General features: G+C 41.0%; 2 protein-coding genes and 1 pseudogene across 2 annotated transcripts in view; 2 read left to right on the top strand and 1 right to left on the bottom strand.

Moving 5' to 3' along the window:
• Positions 1-11,657: 11,657 nt before the first annotated feature.
• LOC133974258 (putative nuclease HARBI1) lies at positions 11,658-12,955 on the top strand (annotated as a pseudogene).
• Positions 12,956-13,019: 64 nt separating this feature from the next.
• LOC133974823 (uncharacterized) lies at positions 13,020-14,322 on the bottom strand. The gene is made up of 5 exons (XM_062412601.1): positions 13,937-14,322; positions 13,615-13,673; positions 13,479-13,541; positions 13,329-13,391; positions 13,020-13,240 (listed from the first exon to the last, which is right to left on the bottom strand). Exons 1-5 carry the CDS (start codon positions 14,181-14,183, stop codon positions 13,052-13,054), a joined length of 621 nt encoding a protein of 206 aa, XP_062268585.1. The 5' UTR covers positions 14,184-14,322; the 3' UTR covers positions 13,020-13,051.
• Positions 14,323-19,159: 4,837 nt separating this feature from the next.
• LOC133974241 (receptor-type tyrosine-protein phosphatase gamma-like) overlaps positions 19,160-23,662 on the top strand; it is a 121,236-nt gene continuing 116,733 nt past the window's right edge. Inside the window, exon 1 of the mRNA XM_062412146.1 lies at positions 19,160-19,802. Coding sequence (XP_062268130.1) covers positions 19,160-19,802 — 643 coding nt within the window. The remainder of the gene's footprint in view (positions 19,803-23,662) is intronic.

Raw genomic sequence — 23,662 nt, 5'->3', positions numbered from 1 at the left:
CACTGTTGCATGAATGCACCTGCATTGGGCGGCTGTGGCTGATTGGGCGGCTGTGGCTGAGGGGTAGAGTGGTCATCCTCCAACCTGAAGGTCGGCGGTTCGATCCCCTGTCTGAACCATCTGCATGCCGAAGTGTCCTTGGGCAAGATGCTGAACCCCGAATGGCCCCCCATAGAATAGCAAAAGTGCTGCAAGTAGATGCACTGTATGAATGTGTGTGTGAATGGGTGAATGTGAAACTGTAATGTAAAAGCGCTTTGAGTGTTCATCGAGACTAGAAAAGCACTATATAAATACAAATCCATTTACCTGCGGCATATTAAGTGAATGTGGGAGCTGTACCTCAAGCATGACCAATTCTGCATCAGGTCTTTTTTTTTACAGGTGCCAATTTGAGAAAGACTTTTCTTCCAGTGTTTATAATGCCGTGCTTGTGCACGTGTGATTCTCTCATGATTAGCATGTGCCAGGCAGTGTCAGCCTGTCCTCATGTAGAGGGGCACAATGGGAGGCTTGGCCTTCTTCGTGATCACTCTCTTGCTCACCTCATTAAGTTGCCACCTCCAACTCAATTATTCACACCATTTAGCACTTAGTCCTTCATTTTGTCTCTCGCTCTCTTTCTCTTCATCTCTAACCCTCTTTCTCTCTTTCTCACCTTTACATCAGCATGTTCTTTTTTTTTTATCTGGCTTTCATACATCTTCTCAGCTTTCATTTTAGTGGCTCTGTAGGTGCTTTCTGACACTTACAGGGTTTCACTTATCACTGAATCATTTGTCTTTACCAAGAATGGATTTACAGTTACACTGAAGCAATTGGTCAGCAGTAGCCTGACCAATATCTTACACTGTGCTCATATTTGATTTGATTTTGTTACAGTTTTGCACTCAACCAAATATTAAAAAGGAGTCAGAATATACATTTAGCTAATCCATAAAAAAACACATGGAGAAATAAAAGCTCTTGTATTGAAACCGATCATTGATGGTGTATTCTTTGAGTGCAGATGGTATTGGACTACACACATACATTTTGCCAGTTTGTTTTGCATTGTTTGTCATGTTCAGATTTTAGTCTATTGAGGTGCCTGCAGTGTCCTGAGTCTTAAACAAGAGACAACTGAGAACAGACTTTGCTGTCCAGACATAGCAGAAGAGATGGCAGCACAGAGGCTTCTGTGTCCCTTAACCACCGGCCCTGGCCTCAGCCATTGTCAGGACCGGGCCAATCAAGCGTGGCGCACGGTGGCCACACCAACACAGATGTTGACCAAGCTCATTAAGTAAATGGGCCTAAAATTGATTTCAGTCAATACCCTATTCTCTGTGAGGGTGTGCATCTACCGATTGGAAGCAGGCTCCAGGGTACCGGGGCTAACAGCTTGAATAAATGCAGTATGTGGGGTGTCAGATAATGCCAGTCTTTGCAAATGCTTAGGGGGATTAGTTTGACTGGAGTTTAGCTATTTAGTGAGCTAATGTCGATTCCCAACAGGGGGTTACCTTCTAAATGAAAATAATTGAGTGTCGCTACAGCCTTTTACATCTCCCAGGCTCTCTCCTCTATATGCTATAGGTATGATGGTAGCTCTGTCTATATACGGTATTTATATATATATATATATATATATATATATAAATACTATAGCACCAAATCACAACATTCAATATCTCAACGCACTTCACAAACGTATTTATGTGTTTAAGCATTGATAGCAAATATTCCCTCATCTGTCACGCTCTGCTTCTTTTGTTCTGCAGAGTCCAGCACAACCCATTAAAGCACCATTGTATAGTTAATTAAGTTCACATTATGAGCTTGCCTAATTGGCTATGATTCTGTCAGGGACCAGGAGCCCAAGGATAGCATATCTTCTCATAAATTTCCCAAGTTTTTTACTTTCTCAAAGGAGCAGGACAGGGGGAAGACACTCAGTCATTGCACAAGGCATTTTCACCTACATAGGTTCAGGTTATTCACGGTAAAGAAATACATCTACTATACCTGTATTTTGAATGAATGACAACAATATATTGAATCAGTGAGTCAGTAAAAAGTCCATTAAAGATTATTTGGAAATAATATAGGATTTTACTTGTTATGGTTAGGGTCATTGATGATGGTAATGGAAAACAAAACATGTATATTACAAACTATGGCGTTCAGGGCAACTTCTGAACCTTAGCTTTCCGCTTCAGCACCATAGAATAAATGTTAAGATGGACAACTTGACAGCTCCCCAAAAGTTAAGCCACCTGGCTTTAGTATAGGTCATAAACCCTGCCTCCCTGTTAGTGGAGGAGCCATGCTGGATAGTAAAAACACACGTCCAATCAATATTGCATACATTTGTCACACTCATTTAGGTCTGAATGAATTTATTAGTGGGACCTTGCTACGGAGGCTCCATCACTACTGTGCAGATTCTGGCTTAGCATTTTGAAAAGAATGAGATATATATGAGATAATTCTAAAAGATACTGGTCCTATATGTTAGTGAGAGAAGAGGAGCCTCTAGAGCCTCTCAGGATTAAGAGAATCTTCCCAATCTGATTTTGATTCTTTGGTGTATGAAAGTAGAAAACTTTTGGGCATTTAGTATGAGTTTGCTCAAACTCATTTTATGAGGGGCACATCAGTGTGTTGGTGGACAGCCCCCACTATCACATCCCTGAGTTGCTCTCCCTCTCCTTCCATCTTTACTGTCCACAGACATGCACAACGTGGTGCTCGCTCTTGGTTGTTCCTGACAGTTGCTGACTTCTTCGGATACCTCCTGTTTTGCGAGCTCAATCTGATGTGGGCAATATGGAAACACTGTCAGAATCAAGAAGCTGTTATGGGTGGGCAGTGTGTCACAATAAACACCTCCCCCATCCCCTTCTCTATACATTACATCGTTCCCAAAGGACATTTGCACAGGGCTCTGGCAGTAAACATGCTTCATTACAGTCTTTTATTTCCAGGCTGCAAAGACACATCCAAATCAATTCCTGCTTGCCCTTTGATCTACTGTGCCAGAGCTTGTATGCTGATGTACACTTTACACAGGCACTAGTGTAAGGCCCTTGAGAAATGAAGATGACTGTGTTACAAAGATGATAGCACAGTCTATTATTATCAGTGGAGTCTCAGTTTGTGTTTCTGCTGTAACACAAGAAAACTAACGCACTACTTGCTGTGTAATCTTCCCTAAGAGGATACAGGCAGTGTCTTTAAAATACTTTTTATTTAGCTGCCAGTTATCAGGTATCCTGGTGAGAAGGGGGAGGGTAAAAGAACAGAAGGTGAGAAAGAAGAAAGGAAATAGTGGTGCAAGTCTCTGTGAGTGAATTATTTTGAATTATCATAAATTGATGTCTATATTTGTGTCGGGATATGGTCAGACTTCTAAGTTACAATTATGAATAAACAGGTGCTGATTTAACTTATATTACACAAATCATTGTCCACATTGAAAATCTATTCACAGTTTAGGTTGGGGAAAGTGACATAACCTCCTTGGGTCTTGACTTCTCATATACCTGCAGTCCAGTGGTCCCGAGGTGTGATTTGGATCTACTTTGACTTATGAAAAAACACTTCTCCTCCAGTAAAATGTGTTAAACATGTTCATGATAAACCCATTGAATATTTAATCTCAATGAACAAATACTTTCAGGCAGTGTAATACGCAACTGGAGAGGCAATTTTAGTTATCTGTTTCCAAGAGGCATCTTCTGATGTGAACAGTTCCTTGCATAAACAAGATCTTAGAAGCCTTAAAGGCCTATGTATGCTTCTATGTTTTGACAGATACGAACTAACACTGAGATGTGGCAACGCCTTCTTTGCCATGGAACGCCGCTCTCTGAGCTCCTCGGAGAGCTTTTCGTGCACCTCTTTTTCTAACTATCCGTCGGCATTTCGGAGAGAGCCTGGGGATAGCCCTTGGCTGTGATTGGTCCGCTAACGTCCGCTTATGACATTTCCGGACATACTTCCTGCTATTTCCTATAGCACAATAAACCCAAAACACAACTACGACTCTAGGATTAATGTGACAAGTGTGTTAAGCCAGCGGAGTTGTCCGGCTGACGGTGGCTGGTTAGATTACTAACAGCATGTGTGTACGGTCACATACGGTTATGACGCCCTGTCATAACAGCGCTAGTGGGCTAGCCACCATGCTAACTCGGGTGGCAACAGCTCAAAACCCGCTGTCACGACTTTAATTCCACGGCTATCATGACACTGTTTTTCAAATAAACACTTGGTAGTAGTTAGTATCGGGAGTCTCTGCTGACTGTGTGTGGAAGCTGGGGGAGAAGCTATCTGCCTCTGTGTAGCTTCAAGCTGTGGAATTAGCAACGCAGTTTGGAAACAAGACCGGGGAACCGCTGCGCTAAGAAACGATAACATCAGCATTTTACTCGCTGGGTGTCACTTTATTTCAGCAAAAACTGTTGCGTCATCAACAGCCTTTTTCTGTTAGTTGCCATCGTTCACTGTGTGTGAGGAGCCGGGGGGACGTAAATAAACAAGCTTGGACTTCTTCTACATACCTCATGAGGTAGGCTTCTCTAAGCTCGTCTTCTGTTTCGCCAACTACTGTTCTGGCGGTGAATTGTTTTCAGTACCCTCAGCTCGTAGAAGCATAAATGAAAAAGAGTCCGTTATAGAGTCATCCTAAAGAGTTTAGATACTCATCATTCCACAGTTTGACAAACAGTGCTTTGCAAAAAGAGATACTTTAGAGTTCTTTCTCCTATTTGTGGGCATCAAACCAAGATGAGTCCAAAGGCGCAAAGCTGAATAATCAGTGAGATTTAACTAAAGCTCATCGTAACAGTCTTGAGGAAGTTTTTGAATGAAACATGAATGCAATATATGCAGAAACCTAAGTCATTCCAAAGGGCTTACAGTTATAATTGTTGTTGCCACTGTAGCAAAAATTACAATGTGGAACATGTCAGACGATGTGAACTTTTTTTTGTTTTATTTTCTTTTCACCCTGCAGCCATCATTATGTATGTTTAAATCTTGTAGTGTCAGACGTGTTGGTTTATCCTAAATAAGAGATGAGCCGGACTGGTCCAATTCAAGTATTTATTGATATGCATGAAAGTTGAACAACATAGCTATGGACAATTATCACAGCCTAGGCTAAATCAGTTAGCAATAGGTTGTCAATAATGGCCCCGAACAGAAGGGGTTTGATATAATTATAACAGTAGATTTAATGTGATTGGTTTAAAATATTGGAGGAGAGTCACCGCAAATCAATTTGGTGCTCCCTTAAGGGTCCACATCTGTAGTCCCCCGCCTCATGTCAACAAATCCAGGAAGTGACAAGAAGACGTTCTCGGTCACGCTCCTACTCTACGCTGCCGGTTGCTAGACCACTCTCTCTCTCCTGATAGCCCGATGTTGTTTCATAAACTAGCCTTGAGTAGAGAATTTGATGTTTTCTGCTCCCTCAGCTGCACTGACTGTCCCAAAACAAAGTCACTCTGAACTTGGGATATCTGCCCGAAACTTTACGTGATGTCTTATGAGTCTGAGGGAAATACACCTTAATATGTTAAAGTTAGAAATGCGATCAGGTTTAAGTACAGTATACTGAATGTCACAAATACACAGTCCTCACAACAGGCAGCAGCTCTTATCAAGGCAGGTGGCTAAACACCCATGTGACACACACATTCTAATGTCAAGACCAAACAGTAGGAATGAAAAGGTCATTATCAAATCATCTGTGTGAACGCTTATCTGGCCCAAACTGTTCAAGGGCACACCCCCCCCCCCCGCCTTTATTGCAAAGAGTACAGTCAGACCAACACAACAGCTAAAATATTGAACTCCTAACAGTAGTCATAGAGAGCTTCACAATGGCAAGCCTGCATTAGATGTTTTTGACCATACAGTGTTTCAATGTTCTAACAAATTAGGCCTCTGCAGGTACCAAATCCTTAGAAGACCTTTGTCCGTCTTGTCTCTGGGAAAACAGATAAACATTTTTTGTAAAAGATTCAAAAGGAAAAGAAAATTGAATTACTAAAAAAAACAAGAAGCGGCACAAAGGTGAAAAATAATAATGCCCAGAAGATTTTGCTGTCTATGGTGATGTCACTCGTTACTTGTCTGACAACACCTTAGTATAAAGCCAGACCATCAGCAGCCTCCGGGTTGGAAAATCTGCTTGCCTTCACAGCAGAGACCTCAAATGCCACATCCATAATCTGCCTGCCAATTATCATCAGACTCACCTCTGCTGCCTCTGAAACTCCCTCCCTCCTTTAATTCCCCCATAACCCGCACACAGACAGAGCCTGACTGCTCTCTCAGCCAGCATGATGTTGACGAGATGGGCTTGAGCTGTCACTGTTGGTAGGAATTATAGAGCTCAAATGTTCCTGTCACTTCCTTGGCCCTTCCAGGTGAAGGCAGCTGAACAAAGGTTAACCTTGCACAAGGCAATCCACCAGTTTTGTTCTACATCGTCGGATTATTTTAGATGTGGCTTTTTTGTGTTAAATTCTAAAGAAAAATGATTGCTCAGCCTCATGGTTTACCTAGTGGCAGCACTGAAATGCTAATGAGGCAGCCTTACAATGGTGTGACAGCATATTTGTGGCACATTGCCTTTCACTGTGTGGAGTAGTCTCAACTGAAATTTGTGACAGAGAATTTACACCAAATGTGTCTATCGTGTGGGACACAGATGAATGCCACAGCACTGAAATCTCACCGAGTTCCTAAATCTCATTTTTTATCAAAAACCTTTCAGCATGACGTTAACAGTCTTTCCTACACAGGAATTTTTTTTTTATTTTGTAGTTGCTGGATCTCTACAGTAATCTGACTTCTTTAACGTCATGTAAGAGAAAAACACAGTCTGAGTAATCAGGTTAGGGGATTAGAGTAAATGGATTTAAAATTCTGCTTGAGAGAGACAGTCTCTCAGCAATGTTTACACATGACTGGTTGTCTGATTTAGCATGACAAAGACTTCAGACAGCAACTGTCTCCTAAAGAAACTAAATGGTTTTGCCATATGCGTTTTGGAAATAATTTAATTTCTGAATGCATTTTGATGACAGGCTATATTTCTTTATTGTGCAGTAACTGTTAAACAGATGGTTCTCACCTTGGGGTTGGAATCCCCACAATGGGTTTTACACAATGACGACCAGTAGAGTAAAGCAGGAATAAACAAAACTTAGTTTTGAAATTTAAACATCTATGCCTATTTTTAGCAGATATTTCTGCATTTCAACCCAAAAAGTTGGTAAGTTAGACTTAAACATTACTATAAAATCATATATCGTGCTTTAGTTAGTTTAGCTGAGTAACTTCAGCCCTATTAGAGTGAGTACAGGGGACTAATAATCTTTGCTTCCACTGAAGAATAGCTACAGCACTCTGGACACAGCCATCAAGGTGGATGGGCTAACTGGCTGCCTATAGATGAAAGGCAGTAATTGCTGTCAGGTGAAACTCGTGGCAGTGGAATGTGTTGACGAGGAATGGTGCACAAGTGCTGGGGTTGTGGTCAGACACTCTTCTGCACTGATGGAGTTTGTCCTAGTTACAGTATTTACAGAGGGAGTCAACAGCTGTTGTTGTTTTTTGTGGAGTAACTGCCGGTATTAACATGTTACTCATGTTAGAGGAAAATAATCTGGCTTTCATTCACTGTCTTGCTTAATGTATTTGCTGTAACAAAGTGTGTGGGTGTGTTTTCCTGTACGTATATCTTTGTGAGGACCATTTTAAGCATAGACGCTACAGAGTGAGGACATTTCTGTAAATTGTGGACATTTTGACCTGTCTTCACTTTTTCAATGGGCTGCTTGAGAGTTAAGACTTGATTTAAGTGTTAGGGTTAGAATTAGGTGTAGATTAGGGAAATGGTTAGGAATTTAGTTAAGGTTAGGGTAAGGGGCGAGGGAATGTATTATGTCAGTGGGTATCCTCACTAAGATAGAAGTACAAAAATGTGCGTATGTGTGTGCGCATGCCTCTTTTTCTCTTTGTGTGTGTGTGTGTTGTGTGTGTGTGTGTGTGTGTGTGTGTGTGTGTGTGTGTGTGTGTGTGGTTAGCTGGCTACAGCTGACCCCAGTCTGTGTGCACCTGACAGCAGCATAATGAAGGTGTCTGCTGTTCAGTTAGCTGAGTCGGACTCTTTCTATGGGATCTCCAGCCAGGGTCGTCCAGTCACAGCGAGCAGTCCATTTAACACTGCTGTGACTCCAGAGGAGATGGGGTATGGGCCACAGAGTGGAAAATGTACCTTGTGTTCAGGGGCAGAAAGGCCATGTTTATGAAAGACTCTACGATTTTGGAAAAGCCATTTGCTCTCTAACTCTAAGTCAAAAGAGAGGATAGATATTAAGTTAATCTCTCAGATATAGTTTTAGCCTAACTTAGTGGGAGCAGTAGGTAATTGCTAGCCTAATTATTACCATATAATTGATAACAGGGATACACACACACACACACATATATATATATTTATATATATATTTGTTTGCTGCAGTAATGATATGAATTTCCCCCATGTTTATTTTATGAATGATATGTGTCATTCTGTTGTTACTGTATAGAAGTGATAAAATGAGCAACAGACTAGAAAGTTGAATATACAGATGTAACCTCATATACATATATTAGGTTACAAAGAGTGGCGTCAGAAACTATGAAAAAAAATCCCTGCACTATTTTCACACTTTTTCAAAGTCAACTTTTTGACAAATGCTGTTTATTTTCTGATCCCTGTTGTAAACATAAAGGTAGAAATAACACAAGTATGCATGATAAGTACTCAAAACATATTCGACAGTACGACATTCTATACAAGTAATATGCAGGCATAAATCACACAGAGGATGGGATGAGAGTAGTGCAAACAGGAATAGTGAAAAATACTTAATTGTAAGTATTGTAATTTACATCAGCTGAATGTAATAAAGAACAGGGAAATATAGCAGCAGTTGTAGTATGATCGAAGCATTGATCTTGTATTGTGGATTTAAGTCAAAATGGATAAAATTGTCTACGTCTCATAAATGTTAAATGGTCAGTATTTATACAGCACTTGTCTAGTATTGATGACCATTCCAAATGTTTTACAGTACAGTTTTTGCCACGTATCATTTACTCACACATTCATACAGCACATTTTTTGCTATGAGACCTTCAGGTGCAATTTGGGGTTCAGTATCTTGCCCATGGACCTCTTGGCATGCAGATGGGTAACACTGTGATCAAATCAATAGCCTTTTGGTTAGAGGACGACCTGGGGCCCGTTTCACAAAGCAGTGTTGTGCAATAGTAGGAGTAGAATTGACGTTGGCTAATTATTAATAATCATGAAATATGATTATTAAAATAACAATTATTTCTTAAAAATAATCAAAAAATGATAAAGCTATTAATTAAGAATAGTAACACATTTAATTAGAAATGATACGGTTATCCATTAATAATAGTTAAAATAATTAATGAAAACAATAAAATTATCAATTAAGAATAATACAAATCTGTAATCATTGCTTATTGTCGCGGGGCACCACCCTGGTTACAGGGACCAACAATTCAATCTTTAAATATCAGTCTCAATGATATAGGTTATATTAATAATCTCAATATTTAGTATTAATGATTATATAATAAACAATGAAGGGTTTTAAGTTCGAACACAGGCTATAGTAATCCAGCTGTATACACATACATATGCACAAATAATCACAGAAATACAAATACTTCAATTACAAAAGTATTTATTAAAAAGGGGAAATAAAGTTAATGTTATTTCAATGATTCTTCATTTAACAAACTCCAATATTTCAAAGATGGTAACAACAGCAGCAGCACTTATCACAATTGTCACACATGTAATACGGAGTATCTATGTGTGTGTGTGTGGTCGTGTGTGGCTGCCTGTCTGTGTGTGTGTGTGTGTGTGTGTAAGAAAGAGAAAGGGGAGTGGCTATGGCGTAATGACGTGGTGACGTCCTCTGGCCGAATTCAAGGTGATGTTACATTCACGTACTTCCAAGATGGAGGTTACCTTAGTGACGCCACGTTGCGAAAAGCAAAATGGCTGCTGGTCACTGACCTTAACAAAGGGGATCTTTAAGACAAAGAGATTTCTTATCTCGTGGTTTTGACGCCGAATGGCGTCGAGATGTATAAATGCTCGTTAAATCTAGATTTCTCCATGTAACATGAAATGTATAAATGTAGGTCGGGACGTGTGTAAAAACAGGTTTAGGAGGAGAGAGAGAGAGAGAGAGAGAGAGAGAGAGAGAGAGAGAGAGAGAGAGAGAGAGAGAGAGAGAGAGAGAGAGAGAGAGAGAGAGAGAGAGAGAGAGATCAGGAAACATCGTCAGAGACAACTACTAGCAAAGCAGGCAGTCCAGTTACGTGAGATTTATCTTTTAACAGATGTAAATCTCCGCACAATATCTCTGACGGTAACACGCAAAAAGGAAGCGCCGGCTCTGTACCGCGCTCTTCCCAAAAACACAGTAAACAAAGAAACCGGATGTGTCGTCTCGGCCCGCCGTGTAGCACGGCTAAAAACAGATCAGCGATCTACAAACAAACATACAATCAAACAAATGACACGCTAAGTATTTAAACTAGTCTCTGCCCAGACAATAAAGCCTCTTACTGTGACCTCCGCGGTGTTGCTTGCGCGTGGTGCGCGGATTTCCCGGAAGTCCAGTGAATCTGTCGTTAAACTTCAGGATGCGTGCGAACGGGCGGATTCCTGGAAAACAAATCAGTGTCCTGGCCTCTTAAGCGGTGCTCCGGTGGGTCTCGTGGTTGCAACGGAGGTCAGCGCTGGACCGAAAAGAGCGAAGTCTCTTGCTCTTGGAACGGGATTCGGCTTCGTCTCTTCTGCAGGGATGAGCAGCGGTTGACGCAGCTGTGGATTTGGAAAGAAAGTCTCTGAGCTCGGCCAGCGAGCGAGTGAGTTCCTGTGCACGGCCTTTTCAAGTTAAAAACAAAAATAGTCTCTATCAAAGTAAGATCAGACTTAAGATAAAAGAAAATGAAAGAAATGAAAGAAAATAACTCTGGTTGCCCCCTTTAGCAACTAAATCATCTGGAAAGACCCGGAGGGGTCTGTTGACGTCTTCAGAGCAGGGAAAATGGCAGCGAGCATTGATGTCTCAGTGGTTTTATTCTACCTGAGAGGTTCTGCCTCCTTGAGGTGCTGGTCATAGGATGATGCTGGCTTTAAGCCAATTGAGTGTCAGAGTTGGACCTCAGTGGGCGGGGCTTGGAACTCAGCGGGGGTCCTGAAGGCTCTTCAGGACATTTCCCAACCACCAGGGGGAGATTCTCAGGCCTGCTGGAGAATGTTTTCCCTCCAAAAGTTTTACGACCCTTTGTCCTCACCGTCGGCTCCAGTGTCTGGTGTTCAGCCTCTGGACTGTGGCCCAACAGCAGGTTTAGTGAAAACTCTGAGTTAGTTAACCCTGAGATGAGGGAAACTCTGGTTTTTCAGTTTCACAAAGCCAGTTCAGCTTTACTCTGAGTCAGTTACCCTGGCAACATACTCCGTGAACCTAACCTGCTCGCTGGCAGGTTTTCTTCAACTAACCCCGAGTTTCTCCTGCTCTTAAGTTGAAGCCTGCAGACTGAAGGCAGTGGCAGACATGGCGTGTCCTTTTATTGAAGAGCCAGTTGATGTCGAGGCGCAGATACTCCGCAGACATCTCCACCGGGAGAGGATTATTAGACCCCGATTGGATGTTTTATCATTTCCCTGATGAGTATCTGTTTGAGCGTTTCCGTTTCTCTGCATCATCTATAATTTATATAAACGATATTCTCAGCCCTCACATCGCTCACATGACGCATCGTGGACATGCTCTCAGTTCCGAGCAAATTCTTTGTATTGCACTTCGTTTTTTTGCCAACGGCAGTTTTTTGTATAACGTCGGTGATGCAGAGCATGTGTCCAAGGCAACTGTCTGTCGGGCTGTCCGAAATGTGACACTTGCACTGAAACGGCTACTATGCACGTTTGTAGTGTTCCCAAGTCACAGACCCACCAGACTTCTCAAAGAAGAGTTCCACAGAATTGCAGGTATCAGTCTAAGCAGTAATTAATTTATGTCATAAAGCTTTGATACTTGAAGCACTAATCAGTCAATTTGATATATTTTAGAGTTTCCAGGTGTGATTGGCTGCATAGATGGCACTCACATTCCTATCATCGCTCCTTCAATAAATGAAGGAGATATGTGAATAGGAAATCTGTCCACAGCATTAATGTGCAGGTAGGCCTAAATAGTAGCCTTTAACATTCCAAATTAAATACTCTACACCATACAGCTAATTACTGTTCTCCACTGTGAAGATCATATGTGATGGAGCCCACATGATTAACAATGTGGAAGCGAAGTGGCCTGGGTCTGTGCATGACTCACGGATGTTTCGTGAGTCGACACTGAGTGCCAGATTTGCCGGTGGTGAGTTTATATATATAATTTATATACAGTATATAGTTATATCCTATGATCAAATATTTTGTTTCCTCCTATTGCAACTGAAACAAACTGTATCTTGTATTATCATAGTAGAGTTCGATGGTTACCTACTCGGAGACAGAGGGTACCCCTGCCAGCGCTATCTGCTGACCCCTTACCCTGACCCTGAGCCTGGCCCACAGCGACACTACAACTTGGCTCACTGCAGGACACGAGCCAGAGTGGAGATGACCATCGGGATACTCAAGGCCCGGTTCCAGTGCCTTCGTAGGCTCAGGGTCACCCTAGAGAGAGCTTGTGACATTATAGTGGCATGTGTGGTTCTCCACAACATTGCCACTATTAGAGGAGAACAATGTCCTACTCTTTCCCCCTGTGATCCAGGTATTAATCATACCCCCCCTGCTGATACACGAGATGGAAGAGCTGTTAGAGACATGATATGTGTCAATCATTTCTAACTGACCCATCACCTCCCCAATGTTCAAGAACGACAATATGCATCTCATTTTATGAGGTCTTCTTTATTTCCTAGAAGGACAAATTTTGTACAGTTGTTAATCCTTTGTTGTTGAAACAATTAAAAAACATCCACCTGTGGGCACGTCACCCACCTTTAACTGATGGTCCAGCAGTTGTATTTCCTTTTCTGTTTTGGTGATCTGCAGCCTTATGTGCTCCATTTCTAGGTGTGATTTGTTTATTTGAGATTCTAAATATACCTTGTAAAGTTGTTTCACAGGGAGCTATAGGAACATAAATGACATTGAATTTCAGTTCCATGTCTATTTAGTGTCATTGTAAGTTGTGGGTCAATGCTGAACAACATCTTACTGAGGTAAGCTGTGCTGTGGAGGTTGATGGACCTTCTTCCCCATTGTAATTTCCAGCATGGCTCTGTTAGAGAGAAAGAAGTTGCAAGTTGTATTGTGGAACAACACTATTAACTGAGCCAAAGTTATTTTAAAAAAAAAAGGTGTGTACTTCAGCAGGCCTCTCTGCATCTTCCCTCTCTGTGGCAGCTGATAAGGTTTCTTCATCATCCTCCTGTAATGAAACAGAATGTGTGTGTTATATTCTACCAATTATGAAAAATCTGTGGAATATTAAGAGTACTTACAACAGCATGGAGGTCTGTTATGGCAGAAGGCTCAACGAGACAGATTACACCATCAGTAACTGGTAGAAAATGAAGATTAGACAGTTGATGATTACCCAGAAAAGTGCCCCACCTAATTTAAACACAATTTTTCAAACTCTGAGTCACCTTAAAATAGATTGATATCTGAAAGCAAAAGCAGCCAATTGCAAAGAACTGTAGCTTACTGCTACAAGAAAAATCAGTGTGCCAACTAAGTTGTGTCTAAGATGAATGGGTGGCCATTACTGAGCGAACACTAGAAAAAGGATTAACGTACATGCCATTCATTTGAATAACTTACCTCTTATGTAGGCCCCTGTGACCTGGGGCGTGGGTGGGTCCGATGAACTCCCCCCAGAGATGCCCTCAGCAATGGGTCGTCCACTGTTCTGACTGAGGGCCATCTTTTCAGCCTCTGTGAGAGGTGGTGGTGGTGGACCGCCACCTGTTTTGCGGGCCTCAGCCTTTTTTCTGTTGGCTATAATGGAGGTCAAATTTAAATACATACAGAAAACACAACTTTGGAGACTTGTATGTATAAAAGGCATTTAGGTGTTGCTTTCATAGAGACAATATTAAATACTGGCAGTGTTGGGATTTCTCTTTTTTTTGCAGATTTCCCTAATTACTTAAATATATCCATCACATGTTGAATGTAGCCACTAAATGCTGTTTAATGAGGGCAGGCTAAACAACATCACAATTGCTTGTACTTTATTATACCTTACCTGTTTGAACTACATTTTTATATTTCATCTTTAGCTGCTGCCAAGTCCGTTTGGTGCCTGTTGGGTTGCACCTGTGCTCACAGACACACATATGGAATATAATTGTTGAATAAGTGGAACATTCAAGACAAAACATTTCTTTTTTTTCTCAAATTAATACTGACGCATTGACTCGGTCAGCAATTTCCTGCCACGCAAGATCCCGCGCTTTTGCTGCTGCCACAGTATTGCTTCTTTTTAAAAATATATGCTCACTTTCTGCATACGCAGTCATTAATATTTCCAACTCCACTGGGGAGAAGTAGGAGGATCGAGGCTGTTTACCACTTGTTGCCATGGTGAATCATGTTATCTGTGTTCCATTGATGAAGGCTTTTTATATCCTCATACACAAGCTTCACTCAGGGTTACCTTGACTCTGAGTTGATTGAACTAAGTGTTATCACCTGTTCTGAAACCGAAAACTTAGAGTTTGACAGCTCAGAGTTGCTCAACCCAGAGTTAAGGTTTTAACTCAGAGTTTGTTGAACCTGCTTTGTGAAACGGGCCCCTGGTCTACCCCCTGAGCCACAGCGCGTATACACATAAACATCTACATAAACACGATCATCATACCCTTTAAAGTGAAAGTCTCGAGATGCTGGACCCAGATTAACCCTACTATTGTGTGCTTTGAAGATGTGCCATAGATTTTACTGGGAAACAAGATTTCTCTGACCATTAGAGAAAGAAGAAGCAATGTGCAACATGTATAAATTATACTGGAATGGCTACAGGTTATTTTGTTTGTTATCCAGTGGTGAAGGAACATCATGCAGCCTCATTAACTGGAGGGAGGCGGAACAAAAAGGGAGAGCTATTTAAATACACTGCTGCAGTTAGATGAAAGAGGGCAACACCCTTACTTAACCCCCTGCCAAGCGCTGGTACCCCCTGCTTCCTCCGCTTTACTAAATCACAGCCCTTTAAAGGCTTTATTGAAGTTGTGACTTGCTAGCTGTATTTAACCTAACCCTATTTGTGAATTTTTTATGATACTTTCATTCAACGTTTACTAAAACTGTACTTATGTATTTTTGTCAGGCCTAGATGACATCATATGAATGGCTACACATTAAACAGTAAAAAAGTCACACATGTGACGTGATGATGTGAGGCAGGAGTTGCTCAGTGACATACCCAGGCAAGAGTAACGACACAGCGGGCACCTTTGAGGTGGAAAACTTTTACCCTCCAAGAAGCCCCTGAAGCAGAGATTCACCGGGTGGAGGACCATGGTTGGTCTGAGCCGTATCAAGCTCAGTAATGCCCGAAGCAGGAGCTGTCGGAGGGGAGGCAATTCAAGCCCAAGGGCGGATGGGGGCCGCCACTGAGTGGCAGCGTAACATTGGTTGGAAAGCTAATGTTGTGGAATATTCAGACGAAATGAAAATTATGCTTTTATAACACAAAATGTTTAGAAAATCTCAGGAGTGAGACACTGAATCCATCCTGGTGTGTTTGCTGCATTGCAGTGGACACAATTTCCTCAGTCTGATAATGATCTCTTTTTTTTAATTTGGCAGCTACTGAATAACTACAACATTAGCGTACACAGCCTCATATCGAGGCACAAGAAGGGCTGTTGTTGGTCTTTAGATTTCCAATTTGAAAAAGAAAATTTTTATTAAGGAATTTCTTCACAACCAAAGACTTCAGAATCATGCCATTCACGTGCATATCGGCAATAACAACTTTTAAAGATTGTTCATGTGTTTTTTGAAAACCAGCGAGTTGCCTCTAAGTTTTACACTTAATGTTGTCTTGTGTCTGCCAAGGTCTTCAAAATGAAATCTTAAAAGAAATAGTGGAAAAAGGAGTTTGTCAGTCATGGGTGACTATGTGAGGTTAGACTGGAGACTTCAGAAGGTTAGCTGGCCTTGACAGTGGCCGGCTGAGTGTCATCCTGCTTCTGTGTGTTATAGATGTAGCCTCCATGTTCCGCCTCATCTATCCCCATCTCGCCCCTACCAGCATCTTCTGCCCTGGGCTTGAAACCCTGTCAGACATGCCAGGTGCTCAAACAGTGTTCAATCTACTTCTAGCTTTTTCTCACTTTGCCCTTTGCACTCTCTTCTCTTTCTCTCCCCTACAAACTCTCTTTTCACTCCATTTATCTCATTATGTTCTGGCTATCTCCAGTGGCGTTGAAAATGAAGGGTTAATCTCTCTTCTCATCAATCTCAGCAGCCCAGAAGTGCCTGAGTCTCTCCTTGCATCGCAGAATGATGACTGGCACTTTTACTTGTTTGTAGAAATAAGTGTGGGGGCTAAATTGAATTTTAATGGATCGCGCATCCCCACAGTGAAAGGTGCAATCCATTACTGAATGATTGTAATGTTATTTGTTGCCAGTGTTGATTTATGGTACCTATAGTGGGGAGGACAAAAGGTGGTATGTTTGGGAAGGAAGCTTTGTGGTGTGTTGATGGTGTTTTAAGTACAGCACAGTGGAGAGAAGAGAGGAAGTTCAAGAGCCTATTAGCTGTTTATTCACCTCATTTGAAAGGAACAGGAAGTAGTTGTTTGAGTCTAAAAGGTAAAGGACTTGGTCATATGTAGTTACACCCAATGAAAAGAGTGAAGGGTGTTTTCAGCCAGCAAATGATGAATGCTTGAGTACTGTCCACACATTTTCTTATTCAACAAAAAAAGTAGCTTATTTGTTAATTAAAAAATTGATCCATTTTAATGATTTGAATCAATACGTATCATGTTGTTGAAGTTTTTTTTTTTTAAACATTCACTATCTTCTTTGGACACAAGTGCTATTCAATAACATACAATAACATGCTGAGATAATCCTGTCACAAGAGGTTTGAGCTGAATACACAATCAAAGACTAAAATGAAAAAAGAAAAGTACTTAAAACTAGGAAAATGTTGCATTCTAATACATGAGATCCACATTCGACAGCTCTTATGCTTTCTACCTCTGGCATCAAAATGTGTTCTGAATCATCACTTGTGATCGGCTCTCACTTTGCAAATAAATAATAATTTATGTCATTTGTGTTTATGAAGATCAAATTGTGTGGTTTTTAAGCAGCCTGAGTTTACAGATGTGTCATTATCCATGTGATTGTGTGTTGTAGTTGTGTTGTAGTGAGTACAATTATTGAGCTGCATGCAGCTCTGCCAAACACTAGACGAAAAGCAGCATTTCAGTCATAGGAAATCTTTGGGAACTCACCTGATCCCCTGCAGTTTGTGCCTATTTACAGAACGTCAGTACCGCGTTCTTCCGCGACGATAATCTTAGGAGAGCGGAGTAAACATTACGCGGGGAGGTGGTCTGGAGAACAAAGGGGGAGAGCAGCGGGGGCGATCTAATTAGCATATGACTCTGAGCGAAGCCGCTGCTGAGCCTCTCTCAATTCACCATTGGAGGAAACCACAGACCCTTGAAACGAAAAGTCACTCGTGATTGGCTGGTAGAAGTGTTGCCATTGGTCACCCTGGGTCATTGCAGCACACACGTGGGTAAAGCTCCCACACAATATAAATAATTAAAATGAATATATAGCTGTTACTAATAATATATATTATATATATTATAATTTATTAGTAAGCCTTTACCAAAAGCACTGCAGTTAACTCAGATTATACATTCATTCATGTGATGCTTGATGTTATATGTGAACCTCTTGTACAGGAGAAAAAACATGAACAACGTATATGTTGAGTCAAAGCTTTATTTACATACAGCACAAATATTGTACAAACACAACTGGCCTAGCCAGTGAAAAACTAATCAGGTGAAGCTTGAAATGTCTCTTTGCAGCCTCTGGGTCATATGTTCTTTGTGGGACTCTGTCCGAATCTGCCCCAGTGTGTAGACGTCTGTGGTGTGTAGCTGTGAGATCCAGTGTAGCTTCTAGTCTTATTTGAAGTGTGGCACACAGGTTCCTGGCTTTGGAAGGATGGATCTAATTCATCTGTCCTGCTTCAATCAGCTGTAAACACAATCAGTACAATTAGCACAGTTCAATGACAACATACACTTATACATGTTGCTGAAAGATGATCTAATGAATCTAACCTTACCCTCGTTCTTCTCTGCCGAGGTTCGTATGGATGAATTGGAAGCTCCTTCTTACTGGCTCATAGTGGGTCTTAGTAAGTCATAGTACAGGCAGCTGGAAAACAACATGAGTAACATGAGTTTATTATTAATAAATGGAAATAGCCTCGCTGCATCACCGTTGGAAGATCCACAGCAAAATTCCTACAAAAAATCCTAAACAGATACTTAGGTATCACGCTGGCCAAAGTGACTTGGTTATGGAGGCTCAGGCTGTCAACAAGATTTAAAAAAAATCCTCATGGAATGATAATTTTCAAATTGGATCAACATCCTATCTGTAGACTGTTTGAAATGGATAAGACCTATAAAAAGAACTGGTCAGTCAGTTGATTCACATTTCACTTAGGCCCCACTACAAATATTACAGAAAATATTACAAACAACATAGGGCTGCAGGATATATCGGCTATGTACGATATATCGATATAATTTCCACGGGGATACAAGATTTGACAATATCGTTTATATCGATATATGCGTTAAAATGGTCAGTTTCACCTCAAGCGTCCGCGTTTGCCTTGGGAGACTGTGAGCGCTAGTGGTGCAACGGATCATCATTGATCCGTGATCCGTTCGGATCAATTATTTCGGTTCGGCACACACATGATCCGCGGATTGATTTATGGAGAAAAAAAAATTGTGCGCACGTTCAGGCCACACACGGCGTGGTCATGGCGAGCGGAGGAACGGAGGAGCTTGAACACCCCGCGTCATTTAAATCCCCTGTTTGGGAGCATTTTGGCTTCCCTGTCAAAGTTAATGATGAAGGAAAGAGGTTAGTGGATAAAACCGTGACGGTGTGTAGGCACTGTGGCATAAGAAAGCCATACAACAGTGGAAACACATCTAGCATGGCCACGCATTTGCAGCGACATCACCCCGGTGTTTCACTGACAGGAGTGAAACCGAAAGCGGCTCAACAACCGCTTATCACCGCAGCATTTAAACAGCCCCTTCCTGCACAAACCGACCGGGCTAAAGCTATCACAAACGCTATTGGTGTGTTTATAGGTGCAGACATGAGGCCATATTCGGTTGTGCAAAACGAGGGTTTTAAATACATGTTGAACGTGCTCGAGCCACGTTACGACATTCCGTCGCGAACCCACTTCAGCGAAAAGATTGTGCCAGATCTTTATGAGCAGGAGAAGAAAAAAGTTGTGGATGAACTATCTGTAGCACCCTCTGTTGCACTCACAACAGACGGGTGGACGTCAAGGGGAACGGTGAGCTATGTGACAATAACCGCTCACTTCATCACAGCAGACTGGGAGATGAAAAGTCCGGTGCTGCAGACACGCCCCCTCTACGAAAGTCACACAGGCAGTCATCTTGCGCAGATGACTGCCTCATTTAATTAAAACTATTTAATATATTTGTTATTTCACACAATGTTAGATGTTGGCACCACATAATTTGTCAAAGAGATTTAAAGATTTTATTTATTTTGTTAAGAAGCATAAAAACTGTTCTGTTCATGTGTTCATGTGTTCATTCAATTTACCTTTCTTGCACTTGGCACATGTGCCAGCCAGAGTTCCATGTTCCATTCTGGTGAAAATGACTATACAAAATCACATGTTGATATATGTTGCAGTCATATACTGATCTGTGTTTTATTAAAAGTGCTTGCAACGTCTCACATGTGGCTTTTGACTTAAAAAAACCCATCTAACCCACTCTATAGAAAATATCGAGATATATATCGTATATCGCCATTCAGCCAAAAAATATCGGGATATCATATTTTGCCCATATCGTGCAGCCCTAAAACAACATAAACTTTCCACTGAAGTTTGTCCTTTGCAAATATGCGACGATAGAGAGAGAGTGCCGCCACAATCTAAACCTGCCACGAAGTGCATCACACCATAGTTAGGCATCTCCATCTGGACAAATTCTCTATTTCCAAATGGCAATATGTCAGTATGTCAGTCTCTGACTGTGTTCAGTATTTATAAATATTTTCTAATAGAGGCATACGATTGTTTATCAGTGATGGTATTTGGTCTAAATATCAACTCTTTGATTTGATATATGGGGACTATATTGAATATTCACAAGTCACACAATATGAATATAATTGTCATATTTTTCTAAACCATGGATATTGTGCACATATTTCTCAAGCACTTAGAGTATAAATTTGTTAGTATTTCTATCTTAGTTATTGGAGGCAGTGCTATCCATCTCTCTAACCAGGGACTCTTTAAGTGTTTTTGTTCCAGAACAAGAGGTTGAGTGTTGTATTACCAGCCAATATCAGTCAGCTCACACGAGTAGCCCACTCTATGTGCAGTAGGGCGAGTGTGCCTCTGACGGTTGTGCGTTTTGGTTGGCGGTACATCAGGCGCTGTAGGCGATAGCTGTGTTTTTTCCCCAGAGACTGTTGGAGAGGAACTAAAAATCAATGCAGGCAGCTTACGGACCATTTGAGGTGCCTAACAATCACCTAACAATCTGCCACCTTACTCAAGAACAAATCCTCACAGGGACCTATCAGCACAGCTGTGGTATGTGGGTGACTCTGTGTGTGTGTGTGGTGGGGAGGGGGCATATGTGAGTTGTATTGGTCAATCTCAGGGCTCCATAAAACCCAGCACCTTTTAGTCTGTCATACAACATTCTTTCCCTCTAACACAGACATTTGAGTTTAAACAGTCACTTGCATGGAAAAACTGTTCATAGGGTTATAGTTTATTATCCTATTATGCATAATGCGCTCAGGGTTTAATCTTTTATGTAATGATGAACATAACTGGGTTTTTAAGTAAAATAGGTCAGATTATCTTTTGTATTTTTAAAATATTTGTTATATATTCCTTAATTTGCAAAGCCTCATTCATGAATTATGTCCATAAACATCTGCTTGAATTAGAAACCATATTTTTATCGTTGGCTGAAATCAAATTTTAAACATAATAATTACTGTATATAAATTATCTTTGTTGTGATTTTTAAAAGTTAAGCATCGGACATAATAATTCAGTACCTAATAGATCAAGTAGGCTACTTAAAGATAGACTAAAGTTCCCAACTCAAAGAGTCACCTTTTCATTTTGACCTGTATAACACAAGTGCAGGAACCAAAAAGATAAATTAATATTTGCTCTGACATTCACACTTTTAGCAGGAAGGTTGTTGCCCCAGTTTGTCTGTGGGTGATTTATTTCTTTTACATTATAAATAAGTATCTAAACTGCACAGTTCTGTATTTGGTAATTTAGAAAGAACCCCTCTGATGATCTGAATTTCCTTTTTGGGTTAAACTGATCCAAGTCACTACAGAAACCTTTGTAACCACTGTTTCAGCCTAATCCACCTCTCACAGTAATCCACACATTTCAAGGTGTTCATAACATTGATAGAATAACATCAAAATAAAGCTTCAGCTCAGAGACAGCTTGATTGGCTACTGTTGACTGCTTCTAAAAACTGTCACTGCTCACTGCATGGTATTGAATCCTACCACTGAAAGTCAAATCATCAATGGTGAACAGCTGCTTTTATATATGAAACCCATTTTGTAGAGAACAGTTCAGGCACAGGATCCAGGCAGAAACACAAAGGCAGGCTGATACAGTGAACTAATCTTAATAAATAAAGCAGGGTTACAGGCAGATGACTTGATGAGCAGGCAAGCAGAAGAGTACAGACAACAGGAATCCAGTAACAGCTGATCCAGACACATGTAGCAAGAGCAGGGTGGGGAGGACAAGGGAACAAGAAGAGAATCCAAAGCAGATGATCCAAGGGTAGGTTATATATGTACCAGGAGGCCGAGCAGCATTAGGTTTGTGAGTGGGCAGGTAAGCTCAGGTGACTGAAGACTGAGACTGTGTTCAAACTACTAACACAATCAGTGTTAGCACTCAATCAGAGTTTAGAAAGTGTGAATGGTTTCTCTAAGGTGTGTGTCTGGTGGCTTTGGCTGCCCAAGTCAGATTTAAATATGCTGTCTGCACATTCACATCCAATCAATTTAGAATAACAGTATCTCCAGAATCTGACTTGAGAAACACGTGCGAACAAAGACAGAAAATTCAGATGTGTCTGCCAACCAGGAGGAGAATGGCAGTTCTGCAAAAAAAAAAAATTCTGGGAGAAATAAAAAAAAGATTTAGCGGCAATAGGCAGGACGGCTTAAGGATCTCTTATCCTGGGCCTCAGCAGTTACACAGAGTACATGCAAGGGGCCAGCGGATCTACTTCAGCTGCTGCTGAGCTGTGTGTGTGTTTGTATGTGTGTGTGTGTGTGTGTGAGAGGGTCAGGAAGTGGGGGGGCTTTGCATTTTTGGTTACCTTGTGGTATCTCAGTCAGTAGTAGAGATACAATTGGGGAACAGGGGGGATAAAATGTTGGGTGATCATGCACCAGACAGAGCCTATAAAGACACTGACACTGGTGCAGCTGCCCAGGCAGCCTGTATTGGGGAAAAAGGAGGAGACTTCAAAACTAAACAACTTATCAGGGATTTTCACAATTAGTGGAACGAAGTCTCTCTCGCTCTCTCACACACACACAACCACCTGCTGTGAAACATAAACAAAGCCCACACATTGTTGCACAGAAATAATCTTGTTGTCAACACAAAATAACAGTAAGCATGGCTCTTTCCAAGGTGACAGAGCAGGATGTCTTCATTATTATTTCAAACTGACAGCGGGAAGGAAAAACTGTATCAGTTGATACAAGGCAAAATGTGACAAACTGGTTTTTCGTAGCTGACAGTGTCACAGTGTTTGTGTCTTCATCTTCATCTTTTTGTAAACATTTGTCCCCTTTTCTTCACTTTCTTCTTCTACGTAATATTTGCACAGTAAATCTGCATTTGCATGAATCTTTCCTCCACTCTTCACGCTCATTCACACACTCACACCCATTCTACACAGGTTCCCTAAAAGTCACAAAATAGAGAACACTCTTCTAAAGATGTGTCAGTATCAGCTACTTTAAGAATTCCAAACAATTGAAAAGAGATGGATTTAAATAAAAACAAATATAAATGCAATAAAACATAACCCAATATCTTTGTTAAGAAGATTCAAGTGTAGAATTCTCTGTATCTCTTTTTCATAATCTGTGTAAATAAAAAAAATAGCCAGGTACATTTATTATTTTTCTTTTTTTGATAATTCCATCTTAACGTTTTCAGCGTTATAATCAACACAAC

Source organism: Platichthys flesus, chromosome 2, assembly GCF_949316205.1.
Source record: "Platichthys flesus chromosome 2, fPlaFle2.1, whole genome shotgun sequence".
Taxonomy (NCBI): Eukaryota; Metazoa; Chordata; class Actinopteri; order Pleuronectiformes; family Pleuronectidae; genus Platichthys; species Platichthys flesus.
This window is presented reverse-complemented; position numbering and strand designations above follow the sequence as displayed.